We start from the raw sequence: 26382 nt of genomic DNA, 5'->3' as shown, positions 1-26382 counted from the left end.
CATTCTATCATATTATTATCAACATACTTTGGAACCAGAAAAACTTCCCTTCAGCCCCCTCCAAACTGAAGAAACCTCCCTAGTACTTCTCAGAGACTACTAATACTCTTCAGAAGAAACAAGGTTATTGAAGAAAACTTGTGGTGGGTCATGAGGCCTTTCTCACAATCTGGACAGTATGCTGGGGATTTCTTCAAAACGACTTGAAATATGTAAATCACTATAATCACAAGTTCTATTATTTTATGGGTTCAGTGAGTACAAGCAGGCAAAAGAAGATTTCAACATCTGATGATTTTTCTCCTCTTTGCCCATTTTGCAAGAGGTTTATCTACCTAATACCACCCAACATACTTTGTTCTAATAGAGCTTATGCGTACGAACAAGAAGCAGCTCCTACCTTGGATTAATCTTTGCTTCTTCCATCATTTTCTTGAAATCCTCCTTGGCCTGCATTATTTTGTTTTTCTTCTCCTTGCGCTCTTCTTCTGCTCGCGTTTTCACATACTGATCAAATACCTACAGAAACACCAGTCACCGACACAAAACATACAAACCTGAAGCCACATAAGCTCTAGGCAAGAGGGAGGAAAAAAATCCCATTTCTTTCCTTTTCTCCTATTTGCCTTTCTGTCACCACAGAACCAACACAGACGAGGCAGAAAGAAGGGTCAGGGACTCTTTGTATTTGAATATGCAAATTACTCCAATCTGCTGGACAGGTAGTGTACTGTACCTAAACACATAATCTGAGACCTGTAAAGAAGTTTCTTACACATTCATGTTACGTTACCATTTTTCTGGGTCATACGTTTAAGACAGCAGACACTTCCTGTATTCTTGAAGTTTTCCATTTCCCTACATCCATTTGAAGAAAAGCTTCTGGAGTGAGAACTTGCTTAACAATAAAAATGCACTTTTGTTTTTCCCCCAACCACTTTTTTTTTTTTTTTAATAAATAGATAGGCTATTCATTATGCCAATATTTTGAAGAGATACTGATGATTGTCACTATTTCATTCACATTTTGGGAGCTATCTGTATGCATACAACTTTCACTGTGTTAAAATATTACCATCTTCCAACGACAGGAAAAATAGAAACTATCAACTCACTTCTTTTCTTGCTGGCTTCTTCCGTTTCCAGACAAACCCTAATCATAACAAAAATCCCTTGCAACACTGATTAGTCTGGAAGGTTAGCAGGAACAAAAATAGCAGACTGAGGATTTAGATAAAGCCTGTAGTAGCTGTGTCTGGATGGGGAGGGAATTTAACTTCTCTTTTACCTGTTTTCTTTCTTTCGGGTTGAGAAGTAAGTAACGAGGATCAAAAACTATCTTGTGTAGCTCTTTCTCCCATGTTGAAAAAGCAGACACCTTTAATTAAAAAAAGTCAGATTTTAACTAATGGTTAAGTTTCCTCAAATATACAGAAGTTGTATAGTTTTGGTTGAAAGATATAGGACATCTGATGAAAAGAGGGAAACAAACTCATCTGGAAGTTTTCATCACTAATAGACAACAGAGGCTGCCATAGCAAGTTTCAACACTAATCGGCTCTGAAAACTTCTAAATAATAACAAATGCTTAATTGCTACTACTGAGGGACATTAAAAAAAAGTACATCAGAAGAAAGCCTTGAGATTCTAGGTTCTCATATCCCATGCCGGCTCTATACCTTTCTAAATGTTATGAGTTTAAACAGTTCTGCTACAAAAGAGATTGATTTAAACACGTTTGAGCTCATCTTAAATAAGCTTTATTAAAACTATCCCATAAAATCTAGTTATTGAAACTAAAGGAAAGCTGCATAGGCAGCTGGAACCACTTCCATTTTTTGCAGTTGCTGTATAAATTTATATTCTAATAGCCTAATTTATCTATCAAAACTGATTGGTATCAAGCAGATTTCAAATTTAGTTAACTAAAAGCAAAAAGTGTCCCATTTAAGGATAAGAGTGTACAGACTGCAGTGAAACTTACTGCTTTTCTCATGTAGGAACATTTCCAAAAACATTAAGGATGCGTCCAGTTTGTGTCTCCTATTTACTTTCAATGGCAGCTTTTAATTAGGTAATTACTTAACTTGGGGAAAAAAGTTAAAAAAAAAAATCTGTCTTGATACTGTTCAATTTCAGTTACTTAGAAATCAAAATGTTGCTATAATTTTAACATTCTTTGAAATATGGAGTCTTGTACCAAATGCATCCATTAACCAGAGGAAGGATGAGATTGTTTTCCTTACATAAAGCACTGCAGGTTCTGAATTCGCTAAGAAATGAGGCCTCTGCCTGAACCTCCCCCTCCCTGTCTCCCCCTCTCACATATACACACAGACACACTGATTTCTCTGACCCCTCTTTCTAGAAGCATGTCCTTGAATTGTTTCATCCGAGCCTCCAGAGGGACAATGGCTCTCTCTCGAGCGGCTTTAATTTCAGCTTCCATAGCAGCTTCCTTCTCTGAATCAATATCTTTGTTATCATCTTTCCTGAAAAACATTAAACATACAGAATAACTTGAGAAGAAATATGTCAGCCCTGGTCTAGTTCCATTTCTAACCTACAGGACAGAATGGATATGACCAATTACTTCAGAAGCGTAGGCTTACAAATCATGAAAGCCATTCTTTGAGACTTGGATATGAATGCTTTCTGAATGAGCTCCAGAACCAAGGTATTCTCAATAACTTCAGTGCCAACAAATGACTCCAAGAAGTTAGCACATTCTGGTTGTATTCAATGGTCTCGCCAGACGTGCAATAGATTTTACATTAGCTGCACTAATTTTCTTATCTCCTGTTCAAGACCATGAGCCTCTGTGAAAAGACTACGGCTAAGGGAGTTAGTTCACATTGAGAATACCTTACAGTCGTTACAACAGAAAATGCTGTAACACAAGTGACACATTCAGCCATCAAAGCATTTCCGGAAAAAAGCTTGCTGTTTGTTGATTGATGCTTAGTAAGAGCAAATGCGCTTCGTCCCAAACAAACTCAAAGCCCTAATTGCTAACAACTTTATGGTCATCCCTAGGAGTACACAATAACAAACAAAATGGTAAAACTACTTTTAAAACAGTGCGTTTAAGTAACCCAGAATGAAGTGACATATATTGCTTCCAATAGGTAAAACAGACCAAAAGACCTAAACAAAACACTTAAACCTTTATAATACAGTGACAACAGAGGAATCACTATGAAAATCTAGATGGCTGGATTTTTTGGCAACAAAATCTCATGCGCAGAAATTAACAAGCTAGATAAACAAGCAACAGGAGCAAACTATTTAAGATAAACTCACTCAAAATATTGTTTGGATTCACCAACTTATACCATTTATTTCCATTTCAAATTATTTCCGAAGGAGATGCTATTTCCTCTATACATGAATTTCAGCTACCTCAGAGAAATATCAAATATTTGAGCTGCTAAAGTAAAATAGCAGAAAGCTGATGATTGTGTTCAGCAATCCTATTACTGTTCCTCTGCTGAATACAACAGTATACACACTGCTCAGACAAAAAACATTATTTATTTTACCTACACAGACCACTTGGTATTAAAAAAGCAAACTTACTTGCGCTTTTTAATTTTAATAGGCTCATCTTCGTTTGCGTCCTCTGTAGATTCATGCTCTTCTCTAACTGTAACAGATTTCAATAATACTTTACATTTTATTGTTATGAAAAGTTTGTAAATAACAAATGAAGCCTTGTGCAAAAACAGAGGACAATGCATGCAGCAATAATGTATTCTGACAAAGGAAGACATATGGATTCCAGTTGCTTTCAGAATAACACTATCAGAATTCGGTGGCAGGACTAACAGACTTCTGGCCAACTTTGTATTTAAAATGACAAACACTGATCTCTTATTTCCAGGGAAAAAAAACCTCAGACTAACAGTCTAATAAAGCACATTTGGATCTCCTGATTACCTACTTGCACTTTGCTCTCCTCCAACTACCAAGCCCACATGTCATCCCAGGATCATTTACTAGAACTCATGCCAGAAAGAAGTCTCATCTCAGCAGCCTCGTGAATGTTCTCTGCTCTTGGCAGCTGTTTCCAAAACTGTATTCCAGTAGGATGTTCTCTAAGTTAAATCCTCTTCTCTGAGAGCCCATTCGTACACTATGATTAATCTTTCCTGGCCCCCAAATTCCTCTTGCTTATAAAACGAACACAATCCCTTTTTTTAGTCAGTAAAAACTGTGGGGTTTTTTCAGCCTGTTGGCATTTAGAAAAAAAAAAAAAAAATCAACCTTGTTAGTACCTACTTTCTTCAACAGACTGTTCTTTCATCCAAAGGACTCTATAAATCTGCATTCCCACCAGCCTTCTTAAATTCCAAAACTATATACATTTTTCAATATGTCCTTACATTTCTCTCACTTATTTAAATGTTACTAGTTTTGGAAATCAACACAAAATAAGTGATAAATTATATTCAGACTTCTTAAGAAGGCAGTAAGACGGCTCTTACTAAGTTTTTTTCCTTCTTCCATTCCTTTTTTGTGAGGAGGTTCTTGAATAATTTTGTCCACATCAGCTCTTCCAATTAGGTCATCTGGTCGGTCCCACATAGAAAGGCGAGTGGTAGGGTTATAGAAGAAGACACGCTCATCACCAGTCCACACCACACACCTAGAAGTTTAACAGTCAGACAGGAACTCTTGTATTATCTTTGCCTTCATTCATTCTGTATTCCTGTTACCGTATTCAAAGACCGAAGCAAGCATAATGGTCACAGACAGATCCAGGTTTTACTTACTGCACAACTACCTAACATTCCTATTGTCCAAATGGGACACTGAATTACTGCTTTTCTCTGCTAGCAGATTTGAAATACAATTTTAAAAATGCTTTTTATCAGGACCTGCAGTATATTCAGTTCTTCTCTAGAAAACTGTTTTATACAGCTGAATCAGATTTTGGGATAAAATGTACCTCATCTCTTCAATGCCCTGCAAAATATGAGGAAAAGCAACCTAATGCTCTTGCCAGAATTTTACAAGTGACAGGATGAAAGAACCACAGAGATAATTTGAAGTGAGACAGTTTTAAATATCAAACATCAATAAAAAAGCATCAATGGCTAAATTGCAAAAATTAAAACAATATCCCTTTCCCATCATTAAGATTTTTACCTTGCTCATCCAAACACACAAAGATGATTTACATATATTACAGCCAGAGTAACCTCATCATGACATTATACATATAGGCACCTGATGAGTATCTATGCCAAGTGGAAGAAAAAAAAAAAGGGGCTGTTTTGGCCAGCAACTGCACCTATTTGCTCCCCAAGGCATACGGGCATAAGAAGTCAAAGATTTTTTTGGGGGGGGGCCAGCATTTCATACCAGATCAGGAGGTATGACCAGTGGCAGATGAAGGGGGCTGGGATACAAAATCTATATCGGTGAAGTCCCTCATTGGACAGCAGTCAGCGTGTGGTAGAAAGGCTATACGCACACCACTGAACATTACGAGTGCTGGCACAGTGTGAACAGTGTTGGCTGGAGGAATCCAACGTTATTTGGGACAGAAGCGTACCAAGAACAGGATCTTCACACACTGTTACTTGTTCTAACTACCCAGCGACCTTCCTGGTGGCTACAGGAGACCATGTTTCAGGGCCACAGTAGCAGGCCATAGGGAAAATCATTACCTACCATGGGGTTCCTGGAATAGGAGTGGTTGCAACTGGCTTGGCCTTCTGAGCTGCTTTTTCTTCTTCAGTCATTTCTTCCTCTTTTGGCTCCTCAAGGAAAAAACAAGTTACAGGATTCAGGCAATGACAGCTAGCTAATTACTTATTATACAGTAACTAACTTGTTTTAAACAAGCAAATGGATTTTGAAACAATGCTAATAAACAGCTCACGATTACACTTCATCCATGCTTAAAATGGAAGTACTGGGATTTCAATACATAGCCAGTACCTGCCATTCAAAAATCTCAATTCAGAAAACCTTTAAGCATTTACTTAACTTTGACTTCAATGAAACCTTATTTAAATGCCTTCATAGATCTCCATGAATCCTTGAATCAAGGCCTGAATACAGGGGCAAGGGTGTAGGCTCTCACAAAGAAATTTTGATTTATTCTTAAAATTAATTTACTTGAAAATGAGAAATATAGTACAAAACAGTCAAAAATGTGCAATTTTAACAGAAATAAGCAAACTAGCAACTATCTCAAAAGTAAACAGGGCAGAGTGGTAATAAAAACCAGCAACTAAAGTCTGTGCTTTTGCCTACTAAGCTACATTGAAGTTCACAGAAATCAGTATAAAAGCTTTAATTTTATTCAAACACCTTAGCATCTTCAAGAACTATGCCTTCTCAGCATGACAAAATGCCTTACAAGAAAAAAGTTTGTTTACTGTAATGTAAACACTACAGACATTTTCTAGGACAGGTGTTCCTAACAGACTAAACTTATCAGTTATAGCACTTGGAGCACGTATAAGCTTTTTGTTCCAAAATTGTACAAAATAAAGAAGTAGAGAAATAGATAAAAAGGTATTAATTTAAAGATTTCAAACATTCAGGACAAGTTTCATTTTTCTGAACACCTTAAAATCAGCAAGAGAACATCATGTCTATGTAACTAGCTAACTTTTTTTTCCATGTTCTTATTAATTTCTTAACTCACATCCTCTGTATTTTTCTCTTAAAAGTCCTTTTTTCCTTATGTTAAAAAAGGGAAGAAAAAAAAAAAAAGCTATGAGTCCAAAAAGGAAGGCTTTCAAAATCACCCCAGGAATTTAAGAACTCATTACTAACCATGTCTCCTGTCAATATGCCTGGTCTACAGATGCATCCACACCTGTAGGATGTAGGATTCAAAATGGCGATACTGACTATTTGGTTGCAAGGTCTTTTACCTCCTTTATAAGTTCTTTTATAGGTTCTTCTTTTGGCTCTTCTTCTTCTGTCTCCATTGGTAAAGGCTCCTCCGTAGGTTCTTTAATTGGCTCTTTAATCTTCTCTTCCATTTTTTCTAAATAAAGATAGAATTTTCCTTAGTATTATTAAAAAGACATTATAGAACCACAACAGATTTATTTTTATCAGTATGATTTTTCAAGCACAACAGCAAAACAAAACTTATTTTTCATGTATTTTCACCACTTTCTGTCCTTCTTGGGCTTTACAGTGTCTGCTTATAAAGACGTGATTATCTCCTGCACCAAGATCAACTTGGGACTGGAAAATGAAATATTGTAAGGCCGCCTATTAAACAGCTAACTGAAGCGTACTAACAGAAATAGCTAAAACACCAATAAAATATCAGCCAACAGTTGCAACCAACAGTACAACACTGAAGACCACTTTCAGATTTGAAATGGTGTTGACAAAAAAAAGAAATCAGAGAAAATTCATGGAGAATCATCTGAAGATTGCTCTGTACCCACTTAAAAAAAATTATAAAATGTATAATCTTTACTCAGCAAAATTGATATTTGCTGACTTAGGTGTTTTCACCTCAGTAAAAAAAGACCTATTACTTAAACCTGAATTATTAGAAAGATGGGTATTAAACTAGCTAACTGTGTAAGTGTTCGGAATTTGTCTAAACAAAGATTTCTTGTAACTGAAAAATTCAGCAGACAATAAAAGGAAGAACTATTTGGGTCTGACTGGATTTGTTTTCCTAAAAGACTATAAACCGAATAAAAGTCACAGGATTTTTGCCCCTTCTTCCTTATTTATGATACAAGAACAATCTCCCTCCAATATAACGCACCCATGGATACAATGAGGATTCAACTAAACACAAGTCACAATATGACCAGAATATGACTTAGGGATGCGGACGGGGGAAGCAATTTATTTTTTCCTCATATTCCAAGTCTGTTTACATATTTAGTATTTGAAGATCTGAAATTTAGCATTTCAATGATCTTTGTTCTTCCCTGCTTTACAGTCTTGAGAATAACTGAATTTTTCTCTCACACTCTATCTTTCTGCAATTGGGATCTTCTCAAACACATGAGTATGTAAAGTACTTACTTTCTACTGGAGTGGAAACACACATTTACCCAAGTGTCACAGGATTTGGAAGCAACTCTAGAACCAAATACTCTTACAATACAGTGGGAAGCAAAGAAACTATCACTTTCAGACTCAAGAGCAATTCAAGTAGATACTTATAATCAGGATTTCGAAATATTCTTAAGGGATTAGAAATGTTCTCATTCACATTTTCAAACACAACCGTTAATGGTCTAAGCAATTTTGCCTAGTATACAGCTGTTTTTAAAAAAAAAAAAAGTACCTTTTTCTTTCAGTTCTTGGGGTTTTTCCCACGTTGACTCCAAAGTCCTATTGTTGTAATAGTAAGTCTTGCCATCTGCTGTTTTGTACTCTGTCCACTCAGAGACTGCTGTTGCTCCAGCCAATGTAGCAGGGGAAGCAGCAATAGCAACCTGAGGATGGATCATAGGTACAATGGGAGGGGCCATGCCTGGCAAGACACCTGTGTAAAGAAGGAAAAAGAGGGGGGGGGAAAAAAAAAGAAAAAAGAAAAAAAAAGAAAAAAGGAAAGAACACAGTAAGTGACAATGAAGTACCGAAGAACCAAAACCTAGCACTTCACTGACTTAATTTACAAATAATCAACCTATATAAATAAATTGTTTTAAGAATTAAATTGGAAAGCAATGCATTGTTACTAAATTTCCTTCCTGTGTTTTACAATCAGTAATGCCCATATTACCAGGCAGATTAGACAGGTGTTTATTTTAGACTAATGTGTAATTCTGCACAGCACAAACCTTGTTAGTTTTTAGACATTTCCTTTAATACTTCAAAATTAAGTGATTTATTAAAAAAAGTCTTTATTAGATCTCTATAGAAAAGAATTATTAAAAAAAAAAATCTACTCCACTGTTTAATTATGCTGTCACTTTAAGAGATATTCTTGTTGCTCTTGAAAAAAAGACAACAGTGGCTTGAATTTGAGCCACATAATACCGAGCAGAACTCTGATAAATCTTAAATCCTGACTTAAAGAAAGTTAACATTAATTCAGAGCCCTGAATGAAAACTCATGAGAATGAAATAATTTCAGATTGTGTGACGGTTTTGTTTAGTACTGAAGATGATTGGAAAAAACATTTTATTCACATCCTAAAGCAAAATGGCAAGTAAATATCCAAAGATAAGAAAGCCAAAATGCTACGTTATCCTGTTATTTCTCTATTCATCCCAACAAAATGGATATACTGAACATATTTTGAATGACAAGTTCTAGAAAAATAGATTGGATAGTACTAGAACTACAAGATCATAATTTTGAGCTTCTAACATTTGTATGAAAAAGTCTATCTTTTTAAATAATGGAAAAGCACACATTACACATTGCCATAAAGTATTCTCAGTGAGTTTTCTTAAATCCACAATTTGAAAAATGGAAATTTATACTAAGACGCACATACACGCACACCAACATGCGAGCACAATCATGTCACTATACATGTGGAAGTAGGAAAAACAAAAATTCACACACAAGAAACCAATAACTAAGAAGTATGGGCATGAAGAGGTTCACAATTATTACAGAACTCAATGATTACAGAAAACTGGACTGGATTTTTTGTATAAAATAAGCTAACACTAACAGTTATTTGGGAAAGTTATTTCCTGGCCAAATATGATATTTGCATTTATACTGGTTTTAAAAATAAAGGTATATATTCATTCAATTGGGGAAGCAAATAAATAAATAAAAGATAAACAACAACATTCACTACCATGCCAACTTACAGACAAAACGAACTAAGATGGTTTTGAAAATTACCGGTCTTGGTGGTAGCGACTGTCTTTACATACGGGCAGCTGACTATTTGCATCATTGCTACACCTGTAAAATGGATAAGCAAGCATGTTGGAAAGCTGCCATTGTATGTCAGCTACCACTGGGAGTCTGGATGCTACAGATTTCCTGCTACAATTTGGAATGCCATTTTCAGCTGGCAAAGAGAAAGCCTCCCGGCAAGAAAATGCGAATCATTTTTGCTCCAACATTTTATGCCAGATCAAATATAAAACTAATTTTAAGCTGCAACAACAGTTTCTGCCTACATTAAACCAGCTGTTTAGCAAGTTACTTGGATGTCATTAAAAAGAAAAAAAGGAATTTCAATGAAGACTCAGGGGTTTAAGTTCATTCAAGGGGGAACTCGGCTCTCCTGGTAGGGCAGTACCATGGGAAAATATTCTGCTAACGGTGCTGTTTTCCACTGACAGCCTTTGCTCAGAAAGATCCATCAGAGGAGCAGCAACAAAGTGAAACTAACGGTCTTTGCTATTTTCAGTCTGCTGCTGCATTTAGAAAGCAGTGGTAAGAGTAGAAGGACAGATTTAAACTAGTCAGACTAGCCAGGCGTGGCAGGGTGAAAGCCAAGTTCAACCCAGAGGGAAAGCTGAGGTTATGAGGGTCATTACAGAAAGGCTGGGGGGTGGGGGGGAATAAAAGCAATGAAGCTGCAAACAGAGGTACACAAAGCTGCACAAGGTCAGTGGCAGCAAACAGTTTCTTTATTTCTCATTATCAAGAATGTCACAAGCTGAAAAATGCTCTAAAAGCAGCATAACTAGCCCTCAAAAAGGTAGCATCATGCACTGTTCTGCCTCCAGCTCATTAAGAAATGACATAGAAAGGCCACAAAGAGGGAAGCATCTAATCCTCTTCAATTAGACACAAAATTCAGTAGGAAATTAGACAGGGGTAAGGGGAACGCGTTTCTAAAAACCTTCATTTTAGGGTGCGGAAGGAAACTGTAGAAGTTCTCTCTATGTTGCCCCAGTCTGGACAACTCAAACTCTAAATACTTCAGAAACTTCCCCTTAAATGGTTTCAATTCCACCACCTGAGGTTGGAAATCCTCCAGCACAAAGTGAAATTAAACCCCTGTGTTTATAACCAAAGTAATTTCTATTTTTCTTCATTAGAAATCTAGTATGGAAAGTATACAAAAATACTGCCAATTTATTTTAAAAATATTTCTGAGAAGACAGAATTGTAATGTTCTTTAATAATAATTTCAATGAAAGAATCCAAACCTAGTTTTATTTAAAAAAAAGTATGAATTGAGACACAAAAACATTGACTCAAACAGCACTTGAATGAAGTGTTTGTTTAAATTTGGAGGGGGTCAAGTCATGTTATGTACTTGAAAAGGAATCTGAAAATTCGTTTTGTTAAGGAAGTTACAGCATGTCTTAAAACTGGGTCAGTATAAATAATGCCATCTGCGGGATCACTGAAATTAGAGATACTGCAGCGCAGATAAGACTTAGCAAATACCCAAGCTGTTTCCTCTGCCAAGTTTATTCTCAAACATACAACTAACTTTTAACGTATGAATTAAGAGAAAGCAGACTTACTTTTTAAGATCTGAGATTACGAGATATCACTAATCAACTCTTCCATTGTTCCGTCTTACTATAGTATAATACAGAGATTAACTTTGAAATCACTTGACAATGGCATTGTTCAGCTCTGTCTCTGTAAGTTGAAAGCAATCTGGCTGATATTATCTAGTGCTGAAAGCCCCAAACATCTATACAGTAAAACTCTGTAAGCATTTTTGATTTCACCTTACACTGCCATGAAGTCATTTTGACTTCTCTTTAGTTCCTTGTTACTGTAAAATATTTTAAAGGGTTCCTTTTCTTTTACAGTGTTTATAAACCATTGCAACAAACTCAAGCCAGAATTAGCTGAAAGAAGTAGACTGAATTTATTCTGTAATCAGGCAAAATGACAAATTAGATTTGTTAGTGGAAGCATGGACTTTACTGCTAGGTATTATTCCTGTGTATTATGGGTTCCACCCAAAAGGTTCATCTCGCTGCAAGAACAGAAGAGGCAAGATCTAAGACTTGCTACCAGGAAAGTTCTGAAAAAAAATAATTTTCAAAAAAACAAGTTTAAGAAGGAGAAGATTGATGTTCTTGCTCTGTCCTTCCTTCTGTATTACACTACTTACAAAACTTTTTGACTGAGAGCTTATGAAAAAACCCAACCCAAGCACACCCCCCAGTGTATCCATTTTCACTGGCACTCTTCTCTACTGCTTTGACCATCCCCATTTCACCTGACAGTTCACACTTGAGTAGATTATATCCTTCAAAGGTATGTAGGGACCCTTCACTCTATGCTGATCCCTTGCTGGCAAGGTCAGAAAGTGCAGTTAAAGACATTCAGCTGACCACCTTTAAGGCTTAACCCTTTTTATTGTTCTTCCAAACCTCCCAAATATACAGACATCAGAATTCTCCTGCTATCCTTCACCCATTTTTTGTTCAGCCTTGATTATCATGTTCAGAACAGGATTTTTTTCCTGTCTTAAAACAGTGAGTACTACACTGCAATTTCCTTTTCGAGCAAATTACAGATTAAAGTAGCTTCGCCCAGTTATTTTAGAAGACTACCCTAAAAGCAGAGGCAACTAAAAGTTGGTCCTCTCTTCTAGTTAGCAGAACTAATACGCATTTTAACTACTTTGATGCTTACATCCTTTATCAAAGAAGTGTTATAAAGGATTACTTTTCATCCAAGCAATTCAATGGAAGGTAAAGGCCTCCCTTCATACGTGTTGGATCAATGTGTTAAAAGGACAGCAGGAAAGAAGTCCCCTCACTCAGCTTGTACAGTGAAAAATATGAGGATGCTGCTCAGAGGTGCTTCTTTGTAATTCCTAACCAGAAACTAACTTGTATCCAATACAACTGCAGTCTCAAACCCTCCTTCGTGACAAAAAATCATCAGCTCTTGGCATATACTTAGTGCTACCGCACACTGAAAAAACATACTTTTGTACTAGAACAGGAACTCAACTGTATCCATGCAAACTGGAACATGGTGTTTAAGCAATGAGTGGCCTTAGCGACCTCTTAGGAGGACCTCTGCAGCAATTACGCACAGCAGTTGAGTCCAAAATTTTGCCAGCCTAAAATTAGTTCCTTAAGTATCTAAATATTTTATAAAAACTTAAGAATTTAAGAACTTAAGAAAATATTATTTACCCAGGAACCAATGGGTTGCCATCTAAGATCTCTTCTCAATAGTGTTTATATTCTAAAGCCTATGAATAATACCCTAGCATCCTGAATGCCTTCATTATGGTCCTCAGTTTAAACCTCAACGTTTTGTGTAAGCATTCAGCATCATACTTGATAGCTGCAAACCAAGAGAACTGGAAACACCTAACATCATTCAGGGGTAATGAATCTGAATGGTAATTTTTCCTGCTTATAAATATGTTATTTTCTTTTCATTTCTTTCAGCTATAATCCATGTCCTAATAAATATTTATGCACAAGACTTAAGGTCTAAATCAAGCAAGTAGAAAAAAATCATAGCAATATTGCAATTAGTAAAATACAGTGCTACAATATTCTCAGTCACATATGGATTCTGTCCAGAAGGTTGCTTTTTTTTTTTTAAATAGGATGACAAGATAGACGTGCCGTGAAATTAAGAAGTGTTTAGTGCAATTCTTATATTTTCCTATCATCTAAAAGAAAAAGGTTTACATGTTTAAATGGAGCTGTTTTCTGATATGTATATCAAAGAACTAGAAGTCAAAAAAATTTCATGTTCTTTGTTAATTAAAAAGTCTGTCTGCTAACCCTGAATTCTTTCAAAAATACTCTGAGTGGAGAGGATTCAGGCAAGTTCCGTACACAGTGGACACATGAGTGCAAACAAATTGACAACATGGACATGTAGCGGACAAGACAATTACAGTTCGCCAATTTACCTGGAAGTGGAATAGGCATGCCAGGAAGGGGGACACGAAATGGAGGTACCATTACTGGTGGAAAAGCAGGAATTGCTGCAGTTGGTTGAGGTACTGCATGAGGAACTGCAGGAGGCAATGTCTGTGGGACTGGCTGGGGTACAGTCTGCACAGGTGTAGCAGAAGGAGCAGAGGTTGAAACACTGACTGATGGTGTGGCAACTGAAACACCCGAACTCGGGGTCTGGTCTTGTGTGGTAGGTGCTGATAAAAAAAAACAAAGAACACCTTGTATCTTAGACACTACAATATATTTGGTGCAAACATACTGGCTCTCTGTTTCCCAACAGACCTTACATAAGCAGATATGCTTAGATATAATCAGCAGGAAGACACTCTTGGACGAAAAAAACCCTTGCCTTCTCTGTAACATTAAATATCCACACAAAAAGTCAATTTCAAATTTTACTTTGTCCCGTTCCTTACACCTAATAAATCTCTATAGCAGTAGCAAGGGTGTACCAAAGGACAAATAGAGCCTCTGTATCCCTGTTCAGAAATATAGAAAGGGAATGTTACAGAGTTTCAAATGGAAAAAGATTGTCCTTATGTTAAATGAACGCAGGTTCTGCTTTTTAACAATAACGGCAGCAGCACGTGCATGACAACAGCCTGTCTAAAACTATGCTTTTTAAGGTGGGATCCAAGAATGGAAAAATGTCAATAAAAAAAAAAAATGTGTAAATAAGCAAGGAAAAGGAAAGTACTTTTGTTCAGAAGCTGCAAGAACTTTCTTGGTCTTCAGTGCCTCCCAGTGGGAAAATACACTACTAGCATTCAATTCCATAATCCTTGCAGCATGACTGAAATCGGCACTTAACCGAGAATAAATAGCGCTGTGTATCAAAGCACTGGCAAACAGGAACTATGGGCGTGACTGATTAAACTCATTGACCAGCCTTGCAAATTTACACTGTAAGATTTGAGGGAGGGGGAGGAGAAACTGTTGTAAAAATGAGCTAATTTAAAAAAAAAAAAACAACCAAAAAAAACCAAACAACCCACACCAGCTTATGACCACATTATACATGGGCATACTGTGCATTTTCTTCAGTATTTAATGACTACCAGAAGCACTCCCAACAACGTACCAGTATCAACACATTTAAATAAAGATTTTTGATCTGTTGTTAAGTGTTTCAGAAGGAGTGAAAGTTCTTAGCACTGCCTAAAATTTAGGGAAACAGAGCAGACAGTCAGTATGTGATTTGTTTTAAGGCCTAAGTCAAATCAGTACCAGACAAGAACGAAGCTCAGCCAGCAGTCCCAGGTTTTATAACAGGCCAAGTCTGAGAGTTATAAAATTATTTTAAATAAAATTTTATCACCTAGGCACAGACACCAACAGTAACAGTTCTTGAAAGCAAAGACAAAGTTTAGCAGGTAGAAGTGGAACAGACTCTCAGCGTTTGATATTAGGAAATTTTGCTTCAGAGAAGGCGCATAAAGTGCTATTCCAAAAGCAGGATCAGTTCTCAAAAGCCTGGCATTAGGCCAGAAGCCAGCATTCACCTCCTGCCTGATTCTTGTTACTCAGCAAAATGGTTAGAGTAGACCATATTTCAACAAAGCAGCTGAACGTAGTACTAAGTTACCTTTCAAATTAATTAAAAGCCCTAAAATGCTCTGGGCAATGTAAATTATTTGCTACTCTAACGAACTGTCCTCCCTCCAGTGTTAACTGAAAGCATGATTTGAAGGTTGCCTAAATTTGACTCCCTTTCATACACAGATCTCCAAAGTGTGGGTTAAATGGTGAGTTAAGCTTGGCTTGTCTCACCTGTTACAGGAAAAAGATAAAATAATTCCAGGGGATGCAACTATACACTACAACTGGAGTTAAAACAGTTCAGCAATTGCTCATCTTCTGCATACTCTTTGGCCTGACTCAGTGCACACATTTTTGCCAGCGCAGCTACAATGATCAAGACCGTCAAACAACAGGATTCCTGATGAGCATAAATGTTGTGCTTTCAGTAGCCCTGCATGTAGACAGTAACACTCATCAAACTGTTCCTTAACAAGCGTACCTTGCTTCCTTCATGCTACGTGATCTCACTCATTGCTTGCTGGTGACACGCTCGTGTGCAAATAGTACGTAAGATACATCTCTATGTAGATGCTCTGCACTAGAGGCACTTTGTTAGCATATACATGCCAAAGTACAGTATAAATCATACTATTTATATTATAAGCAGATAACATGTATAAACATGCACTATATGCATGCTGCATAAATTCAGTCCCCTTTCCTCTTGCGGTTCCCTCAGCTGGCAAACCCTTAAAAGCAAAGGCTCAGCTCATGTAAACAGCAGTAATCTTCAGACTATTATTCAAAGGTCATGAGTGAACAATAATGGCTCTAAGGACTTTCTTTTTCCTCTTTTGTGCAACTCTAGCAAATGGGAACTCAGGAGGCTTAGTCAGAAGAATAATGCTAATAAAATACACCAGAAGAAGCTCTATTCTGCAATCAACCAATTCTCTGCAGCCCAGGAGCAGCGCTCAAAGAAAGATCCAGCCTCTTAAAGCAACTGATGCTATTCTGGAAACAAAGAGAAAACTGCTACAACTATAACTCCTACCTCAGATTAACTTTTCTTGTGAGATACTTTTAAGAACAATTTAGCTTTATCTATAGTCAAAGGGAAATGGACGCGTAATAGCTCCGAGATGATAACAGCAGAAGAAAAATATACAAAGACCTAAAGAAAGAGGGTTGCATACTGATCTAGTATTACTCTCCTGAAGTAACTCTTTCAGACTGGGGGGGGGGGGGGGGGGGGGGGGGCGAAGGTTCGCATGGAAGGTTCTTCTGGATTAAATACTATGCTTTAAACTCATACTCCACTTTATGTTGAAACAACTTCCTCCTGGATACCAAGTTTTTGCTGCAGTAATTCCCCAAAGCAGCATCCCCACCATCTGTTCCCCACCATCGCAAAGCTTGAGAAACGCTCAGTTACTCACTGGAAATCGTCTGTGAAACTGAAGTGGCTGTGGTTGTCGTAGAGGTTGTGGAGGACTGAGTACTCGAGGATGTGGATGGAGACGCTGCAGATGCAGGGCTACTGGTGGTCGGTGTGGAGGCACCTACTGCTTGCGCCTGGGCCTGGGCTTGCGCCTGGGCCTGGGCTTGCGCAGCCAGCATTGGCGTCAACTCCGACTGCTGAATAACTTTGACCCCATCTGGCTTAGTCCACGCTGACTCACGTGTACGCGCGTTATAGAAATAGACCTACAATTTAAGAATGTCACCATCAAACAACTGCTTATCTGGAGGAGGAGCATTTATAAATGGTCCAGTTCCTCCTATTTTAAAAAATAATTAATAAGAGGATAGACAAGAGCATAGGATTTGACTACAGTGCAAGACTCTGTATGACAACATGCTCACAACAGCAGTAAACACCCATTACTTCATTGTTTCTGGTAACCATCTTACCTTGCCATCTGGAGTTTTGTTTTCTACCCATATCTCTTCAGCTGGGGGCATTGCTGGTGTTCCAGGGGCAGTGACAGGCGGCATTCCTGGAGGGAACATCATACCAGGAGGTGGTGGCATGCTACCCATGGGAGGAGGCATAAATGGTGGTCTCTAAAGGCATATAATAACAATAATAATGATAATAATAATAATAAAAATTTCAAGCAGAGTTTTCCTTATTAGAGCACCAACAGACAGTGCAACTATAGCAAGGTTAACTCTACCAGTCTTGAGAGCTTCTTTAACAACCTAATGCTTCCAGCTCAGAGGATGTGCTTCCTGACAAGCCACCACCTACGGCAGAACAGCTGCAGTAAGCTTTTCACTTCTGAGATGCTAACATAAATGTAAAGCATCAGAAAGAAGTGGCATGAAAAGAAGTGGAGTGAGAGAAAACTCCTCTCCTGAAAAGGCAAAAATATCCCAATGTAAGAAAGAGAAAGAATGGAAGAACTGTTCCTGAATAACTGCCACTCAGACATTCCCAGCTGTGAATCAAATATACCACTAAACAGTTACACAAGGACTCTTCCAGTGAAGAAATATTTAAAAAAAAATTACAAGCAAGCATCCAATTTATTAGCAGAGCAGTGGATTTAATTACAAACCATTATTCTTCTCGATTTCCCATTAACTAAAATTCTTACTAGTGCTAATTTAAAAAAAAAAAAGAAAGAAAAATACCAAATTACATTTTCATTATTGCATCATCATAAGACATCCAGAACTGCCCTGCACACCACTGCTACCTGAAAGCCTGAACACCTGCTTTCAAATTCAAGGAACATTAAGTTATTTTATTCTACTTGTTTGTTTGGACTGTTCTGAAATGTCCTGCGTATAACAAGTATAGTGAATACTTCCCTATTAAAAAAAAAAAAAAAAGAGAGTCAACAAAATCCACCGGCTTCTTTAACTGATACTGCATACACCTACAACTGACCTAATTATCTGTGTCACTCCAGTTCTAATTGAACCTGTAATGCAAAAGACTTCCTCTTCGCAAAGGCAATGCCAAGACAGCTCACTGGTACAAACCTTCTAGCTCTGCACTCATAACTGACAGGCCCGAGAGCGAACCGCACACACGCAGCAAGACTAGGACTCTGCTGCAGCTAGGATGTGCGCAGGAAATCCAGTGTCACAGAAGCAAAAATGAAAGCCATTAAGGTAACTATAGCCTTTCTTTCCTTCCTTATTTCTCCACAGCTCCTCCATCTGGCCACAAGATGATCTTCCTCTCTACCGCTCTACAATCTGTAAAAGAATCTAGTAGAGCTCCCTTTTTGCCTGCTGTTGCTGCTTTCCGAACGTGGTGGGTTGACCCTGGCTGGATGCCAGGAGCCCACCAAAGCCGCTCTGTCACTCCCCCTCCTTAGCTGGACAGGGGAGAGGAAATATAATGGAAGGCTTGTGGGTCAAGATAAGGACAGTTTAATGAAAGCAGAGGCAAAGGCCACACATGGAAAAACAAAAGGAAAACAGAAAGATTTTATTCCCAACTTCCCTTCAGCAGCGATGTCCAGCAACCCCCCGGGAAGCAGGGCCCCAGCACGCGTAGCGGTTGCTCCAGAGGACAAATGCCATAAAAACGATGAATGCCACACACCCACCCCACCCCCCCTTCTCTAAGTTTTTATTACTGAGCGGACGTCATATGGTATGGAATATCCCTTTGGACAGTTTGGGTCAGCTGTCCTGGCTATGTCCCCACCCAAGAGACAGCCTTGATGCTGCGGGAGCACTGCTCAGCAGCAGCCAAAACACTGGTGTGTTATCAACACCCTTCCAGCTATTGATACAAAGCACAGCGCTACGAGGGCTGCTATGGGGAAAATTAACTTCATCTCAGCCAGACCCAATACACCAAAAAAAAAGGGGTTAGACTGTTCCAGGGCATTCCAGGGAGCAGGGGGTGGGGGGATGCCAGGTGTACAGCCAGGGGATCCAGAACACCCTTCAGCTCCACTGAAGCACACCCTCTCCTTTGTTTCTACCACAGGACCTTCCAACATCATGTCTTCCCTTGCACCAGAAGCAGGACGAGAAGCTAAAAACCAAGCACGCGGTGCAAAGCAGAGTACAGGGCTAACATGGCATGAAAAATTTAGACATGCTTGGTGCATGGATTCCATGCATGGTAATGAGTTGTAGAAGACATGCTTACTGCATGGCATGACAGAACAGCTACGATGTAACAGCTGAGAGCTGAAGCCCATTCAGAATATAAATCAAACACATAAATCAAGGAGACATCAGCTGCTAGGCTTGGGGCTTCAATTAATCTGGCTGATTCTTGAAACTGCAAGAAGGAAGCAAGGTCCTGTTTTCCCCTCTCAGTCTGAGTTCCACTGCACACTCTGACACTCTTCATTGCTTCAGAGCTTTCAAGGCAGTGCACGGGCACCTGAATATTAACACCAAGAGGGAAAATGGGATCATAAAGCACCAGAACAAAGGTGCAGTAGGTGGAAATAAATAAACTTAAGCTGAGCATGAAAACATAACATAGAACAAGGCCCCTAGTACTGAATGAAACGAAGAGAAAAGATGACATTTGAGGTGAGTGGGGCTGTTTACACCCCTCAAAGGTACTGTTTCAGTCTTCAGTGCCACAGGACTTTTGTTCAGCTGAGAATGTTTCAATGAAATGAACAGCTACTTCACACCTCCCTGAGCACTCCAAATTCTAACAAGAGGCTTTATGTTCCAGATGGAAAACATGCACTGGTTTCTTTTTGAAATCTTGTGCTTGGGATGATGATAGCACACAAAATTAAAACTACAATTCGATGTTAGTTTATTTCAGATGAAGTCCAGCTTAAGCCCTTGCTCCTGCTTCTTTCCTTTCTCTCATACCGCTCCCTCCATTTCACACAAAGCTGTCTGCAGAGCAATACAGTGAACCAATCTGCATTAAGAGTAACGTGGAAAAAAGCTCCCATAGCCCTGCTGCCAAAAAACATATGCAACGCAGGGCCTAAAATACCACAAAATAACCTATGTCAGCATGTTCTTTTTCCATCTTGCCCACATCCCTACATTTTAAAATAAATTTCACAGCACTAAAGTTTTCACTATTTTATTACAAATAGTGGATTTAAACCATTATTTATAAACCGCATAGTACTATTCACCTCCTTATAGGCCCGCCTGCAGTCCCACACAGTAATTACACTGCCTTAGTAGCACTGTACTCCTACCACTCTATTGAAACAATACATTTCTTATTCACAAATGTGTTGTACCTTTCAAACTGTCCAAGTCTCTGAAAGGTAGGCAAAAGAACTCAAACATACATCACTATGAAAGGCAGACAGAAATCTACCTTACTTGACCTCAACAGGCTCATACTATCCCTGTAGGTGCTAGGAATGCTGTAAGTTTTAAAAAAACAAACAAAGCACCACAACAACAAACATAGACAAAGAGCACTCTCCCTCTGCTGAGAGTAAGCTTATATCAGCACAAGGACCACCTGCAGCTGCTCCAGTCAAACACTAAGCCTGCTCTTAGTTTTTTTTCCAAACATTAAAGTTTTCTTTGTCAGTGTGTTGACAATTTTGGTGCATAACTAACAATGCGCCCTCCTGAGCACAGTGCTGAAGCAAAACATACCTGGTCACTGATTATATACCTGCTTCTCAGAATCACTACCCGCCCACCTAACCAATCCCTTGGTGATCAGTAATAATAAACTACCGCAGCAATGGCAGGTGTCGCTCATGCTGGAACCCACACAGAATTCAGCTGCACCTTCTCCGCCAGTCTTTGTGCACGTCCATCATTACCTAAGCGAATACAGGCAGAACTAAGGTAAGCCTGGAAGGCTGATGTGCGCTTCACATGCCTGCTTTGAGGTGTTCAGAAATCTGAGCACAGCCGAATCCTGCATTCCGCACGGCCACAGGGCGCCAACACAAAATCAGGTTTTAGTAAATAAAGACTCTGTTGGTGAGCGTATCCTAACAGCATAATTGATTAATTTAGAATTGCCTCAAGGAGCTAAACAGAAGTTGCATTTACATACCACAGGTATGCATTAGTTTTACAATACCATGCACGAGCCTTATGTTTTCATCATGCCCTGCTATTTTACAGCCATCTTAATGTCTCTCCTCTTATTATTTCCACACATGAAAACAAACAAGAAAAATCCCTAAATCCCAACTCAGCAAACCAAGAGAATCTGCCATTCTTTACCTGTAAATGTGGAGGTCCCATTGGCGGAGGAATCCCTCCCGGAGGTGGCATCGGAGGCATGTTTGGATCAAATGGAGGACGTCCGAAAGGGGGGCGAGGTGGTGGAGGAGGACCTCGCATCATACCAAAAGGTGGAGGTGGTCGCATGAGAGGCGGTGGGCCTCTCATGACTGCGTTTGGTGGGGGAGCTGGGCCACGAAATCTCAGTGCTTGCTGCTGTGCCATTCTGTGGATAAGGCCAAAGGGAAACAAAGCTTATTTTCTTTTGCTGTTTAGCCGTAGGAAAAACAATTCTTACAATAAACAAGGAAAAACCCTAAGAAAAATCAAAAGGGTGTGGAAAAAATGCCACGTTTGAATAAACAAAGTTAAAGTGTGTAACTACTTCAATAGTTTCTTTCCCTTCGCAATTCAAGTTCATTACTCCTCAATTGTTAATTTTTATTCATGGAAATGAATACCCTAGAGTTGGGATCAGGGTAGGCAGGCATTGCGGAAGCACATCCACGTCTGCCAAAGCTCCTTCAACACGACCTGCAGCTCTGATTTCTGTCTGCACATACATCCTAGACTTTTCAAGCAACGGCTGTGAATCGTGCCAAAGGTTTTAATCATTCTGTAGTACGAGTGTCTGTCAGGACAATCTACATGCTTCACATTTGTGACCTACAGTAGGGTTTGAACTCTGACCATCGCACTAAGCCCACTGTGCCACCCAACCCTCTACACGGGGAGCTTTGTAAATGTATATATATAAAAAAACGTTCACCTTTGGAACCAACAAACGCTCTTCTGCTGCTCTCAGGAAAACAATTTTGCCCACCATTTAGTGCCAGTGCAATACCAATGTTGGCATGATGACTCAAAATTGAAAAAAACAAAGGTTATGAGAAGGTGAACGGCAACACACACGCGGCTCAGCACCCAGACCGCAGGGGCAGCCCCTGCTCCTGCTGACCTGGACTGCAAGCGGCGCGGAGAGCCCGAGGGGCAGGCGCTGCCCGGCGGGAGCTGGCAAGGCGGACCCCGCCAGGCGCCCCGACCGACCGCCGCCGCTCCCCGGCAGCCCAACTCCGCGCCCGAGAGCGGAGCCGCGGCCCGGCGGCCCCGGCCCGGCGACGAGGGCTCGGCCGCCCCGGCGGGGCCCGTCCCAGCGCCGGCCGCACGCGGGGACAGAAAATGGAGGCGGCGGGAGTAGCTCCCGCCGGGCCGCCCGCCCCGGCCCGGCCCCGCCCCGCCGGCCGCGCCCAGGCCCAGGCCCGCTCCCCCGCCGCCGCCGGCCGCAGGCCGGGCCCGCGCTGCGGGAAGGCCGCGGCGGTCCGGGCCGGTCCGGGCCAGGCCGCGGCCCCCGTGAGAGCCCGCCCCTCGCCCGCCGCCGCGCGGTACCTGAGCTCGCTGCCGTACCGCTCCGCCGCCGCCTCCCCCTCGCCGCCGCCGGCCCCCGCGCCGCCGCCGCCGCCCCGCTCCGCCATCGCCGCCTCACAGCGCCGCCGAGCCCAGCCGCTGCCGCTGCCGCTGCCGCCCCGGCCAGGCCCCGCCGCGCCCCATTGGCCGCCCCCCACGCCCGTCAGCGCACGCGGGGGCGGGCGCGCCCTGCCATTGGCCGCCGCGCCCGCCGACTTTGAATGGGGGAAGCCAGGCGCGCCGGGATTGGCTGCGCGCGGGCGCCCCGCGCCGCTTGCGACGCGGGTCACGTGAGGCGTGACCCGTGGAGAAAACCGGAACTGACCTCACGTAAGACAGAACGGGCCGTAGGGGAAAAAAAAGGGACGGGAGCGGCATCCAATCAGCGGGCGGAACCCCGTGCACCAATCACGCCCCGCAGGCGGCTGCGCGCTCCCAACCAGAAAAGCCAAATCGGAAGCGTCCCGCCCCTTACGTCACTAGGGGCGGGGTTCGAGCAGCAGCCAATGGCGGGGCACAGGGGTGGGGCAACGAAACCCAGTTACTGGGCAGCAGCCAATGAGCGGGCCCGGGGGAGCTGCGCGCGCCTTGCCCCCGCGCCCCGCGGCCGCTGGGGGGCGCTGTGTGCCGCGCGGGCCTGAGGCGGCGCGGGGCGCCGGTGGTGGCGGCGTCGTCTCCTTCCTCGGCCCCGGCCCCGGTCCCGGCCCCGGCCCTGCGGGGCGAAGGCGGCTCCTCCCGCCGGGCCCCTGGCGCGGTCAGGGCCCGTCGGTGCCCGGCTTTGCCCAGCTCGCTCCCTGCTGGCGGCGCTGCCCGGCCGGCGCCTCAGGGGAGCCGGTGGTTTGCTCCCGTGCCGAAAGCTCTGCAGCTCCAGGTGGAGCTGGTGTGAGCCAGCCGGCAGCCCGACGCAGACCGCAGGATCCCCGGCACCGGGGCTCCCCGCAGCGAGCGGCCGGAGGGGCACGGGAGGCGGCTGCGTGCCCTCTCCCCGCTACGTGGACGCGTCTGCTCCAGTGCTGGGGTCTTTGGGGCCGGCCCCAGCCGGGCACGCAGCGGGCAGCAGAGGGTGAGGGGCTGTCGCTGGGTCCCTCTGCCCCCGTCGGCACCAGCTCGCTGACAAGGCGCTGCGGCGGCACCCTGCTCCGCCTCGCGGCCCCGCGGCCCTACTTGACACAACTGCTGGCAAAAGTCCTGATGTGGACACGGCTACGCTGGCAGAAGGCCCTTGAAGATGCAATTATACCAGTAAAGCCTTGTTTTGACAGGGGTAGCTTATTTCTCCTGCTGGAATTTGATTTGCCGTAACAGCACATGGCTGCATTTGTAGTAAAAAACCTACCAGCGCACCCAGCGTGTGTGGAGCTGCTGCTGGGGCTCCCTGGCTGGGGCCCGCAGCAGGGTCCCGGCCCCAGAGCCTCCCGGGAAACCCACAGCTCTGCGGCGTGCTGCAGGGGCTGGGCTGGGGCGGCGAGACCCCTGCGTGGGGGGACCAAGGGGGCTGAGATGGAAGTTGTGGCAAACTGAAGCGTGGGGAGATGGGGGGGGGAACATGGTGCAGGAGGGCAAGGGGCTGCTGTGCCCGTGGTCGGGCTGGAGCAGGAAAGGCATGAAGCACACGGCTAGTGCCAGCTGCTGCACTGCAGCAGAGTGCCCCGTGGTGCCCCACGGACTTGGAAGTGAGAGAGTTCATGCTGCACTATGTTTACTGCGGGACTCGTGGAGACACGAGTGGGTTCCTGCTGCCCTGGGGAGATGGGGAGCCCCACTGCGGTGGCAGAGACTGCCAGGGAGGCGGCTGCGGTGGGGCCAGATCCGCAGCCCTTGCTGGGAGGCAGCGTTGGCAGGGTCCCCTGAGATGTGGCCCTCAGGACTGCCCGGGGAGCCCACGGGCAGGTAACGAGCTGATGACTCATTACGTCCAAGTAACGTACGTGAGAAATCAGTCAGTGAAGGAAACGCATTTTCAGTTCAGGCACCCAGTCCTGTTTGTTTTATGGCCCGTGTAACTGAAACACTCAAGACACGAGAGGACAGTTATTCCTGTGAAACACTTGCTAGCCCTGACTTGTTAGGTGAGGACTGAGAAAACTCTATGAGTAAAGCCTGCAATAACCGACTGCAGAAGCTGGGAGCTCAGATATGGCACTGATGTTACATTTGAGACGTAATGAGATATAAAATATTCTGTTGAAAAGCCTCCTGCAGCTGAATTACATGTTTTTAAAAAAAAAAAAAAACAGCCCAGAACAACAGGGAAGCAGATCTTTCCCCCCTGCAAGGCTGCGTTTCGTGTGCTGGGGGACGTCACCACCCCTCCTGCTGTGGGGAGGACGCCGAGAGCCTCGCTGAGCCATCGGGTCTTTCCATCTCTAAATGCTTTGATTTTGTGATCCCACTTTTCCCATTCCTCTCTTTCTGTCAAAAAAAAAGACCTGACTTTTCTTAAACAATAAAAATAATCAGAATTACTAAGGGACCTCTTGATGGTGCTGTGCTAAAGAGATCCGTACATACTTTGATTTTGCTGCTCGGTTTCTTTATTCATGTGTTTTGCTTAAAGTCACTGCTGCTGGGAGGATTTTTGACAGCTCGGCAGGTGGCTGGGGCTCCCCGGGTGCATGTGTGCCCCGCTCCATCCCCGCGTGTCCCCAGCCCGTCCTGTCCCCGAACCCAGGTGGCAGCGGCTCGGGGGGCCGGGGGTCCTCCCCGTTGCCTTGGCCCCTCCGAGGAGCTGCGGGAAGGAGCTGGGGATAACCACCGCTGGCTCTGCCCGAACGGCGAGATGCACAGTGCCTGTCTGTGCTCTGCGAGGGGAGAGGAGATGGAGCCGCGAGTCCCCACCCCGCGTCCCCCCTCGCCAGCGCTGCGAGCGATCAGTGCTTTCTGACGGCAGGAGATTAAAACATTTTTTGGACATGATAGCTTAGATCCTCCCCAAGCAGTGGGGCTGTCTGTCTTCCACTAGCATCTTTCATCCCCCTTTTCATCTGTTTGTTTCAGGATTGTCTCAATAATTTATTAATTACAGGCTGGCAGATAGGAGCATCTGCAAGGCCCTTTCCCGTGTGCGGGGAGAGCTGGCCCCGTTCCACGCGGAGCCCCGTGCTGCTGTGCCGTGGCCTCCCTTACTGCTCAGCTTTATTTTCTCAAAACGTTTCAGCCAGTAATCCTCAGACTGTGGCTCTTTCAAAAGCAATTAATTGTGAGCTGCAAAATGCGAGTCATTTTGATGAATTTGATGGCAGCTACCTGTTCAGCAGGATGTGGCTTTTGGAAGTAGTACAATTTATTGCGCTTAATATGTACTTTCCCTAGATTTCATTCAAAATCTGAATTGTAATAATGCAAGTCACTGTTTGCAGGGACAGCCTCACTAATTAACCAGCAGAGCAGGCTCTAGGAGTGCAGATACAAGAGGGGACCCATGAGCCGCAGCCCCTGGACACGCTCACGTCAACACCAAGGCTG

General features: G+C 42.6%; 1 protein-coding gene across 5 annotated transcripts in view; it reads right to left on the bottom strand.

Moving 5' to 3' along the window:
- The window catches only part of TCERG1 (transcription elongation regulator 1), a gene marked incomplete at its 5' end in the record, with an annotated part of 35398 nt that extends 12413 nt beyond the window's left edge, over positions 1-22985 (bottom strand). The window contains 15 exons of one of the 5 annotated variants that reach the window (XM_082324511.1): positions 401-519; positions 1289-1378; positions 2357-2492; positions 3580-3646; positions 4488-4648; positions 5680-5768; positions 6897-7012; positions 8291-8491; positions 9815-9877; positions 13785-14027; positions 16794-17061; positions 17269-17421; positions 21514-21739; positions 22283-22374; positions 22900-22981. In XM_082324511.1, the coding sequence (XP_082180637.1) occupies positions 401-519; positions 1289-1378; positions 2357-2492; positions 3580-3646; positions 4488-4648; positions 5680-5768; positions 6897-7012; positions 8291-8491; positions 9815-9877; positions 13785-14027; positions 16794-17061; positions 17269-17421; positions 21514-21738 (1931 nt within the window). Of the gene's footprint in view, positions 1-400; positions 520-1288; positions 1379-2356; positions 2493-3579; positions 3647-4487; positions 4649-5679; positions 5769-6896; positions 7013-8290; positions 8492-9814; positions 9878-13784; positions 14028-16793; positions 17062-17268; positions 17422-21513; positions 21740-22282; positions 22375-22899 lie in introns of all 5 variants that reach the window. The other 4 variants (XM_082324510.1, XM_082324513.1, XM_082324512.1 and 1 more) reach the window with 4 other exon arrangements.
- Positions 22986-26382: the final 3397 nt, after the last annotated feature.

This window comes from Platalea leucorodia (assembly GCF_965183815.1).
Source record: "Platalea leucorodia genome assembly, chromosome: 11".
Lineage (NCBI taxonomy): Eukaryota > Metazoa > Chordata > Aves > Pelecaniformes > Threskiornithidae > Platalea > Platalea leucorodia.
Note: the sequence above shows the minus strand (reverse complement) of the source record. Positions and strands in the feature narration are given on the sequence as shown.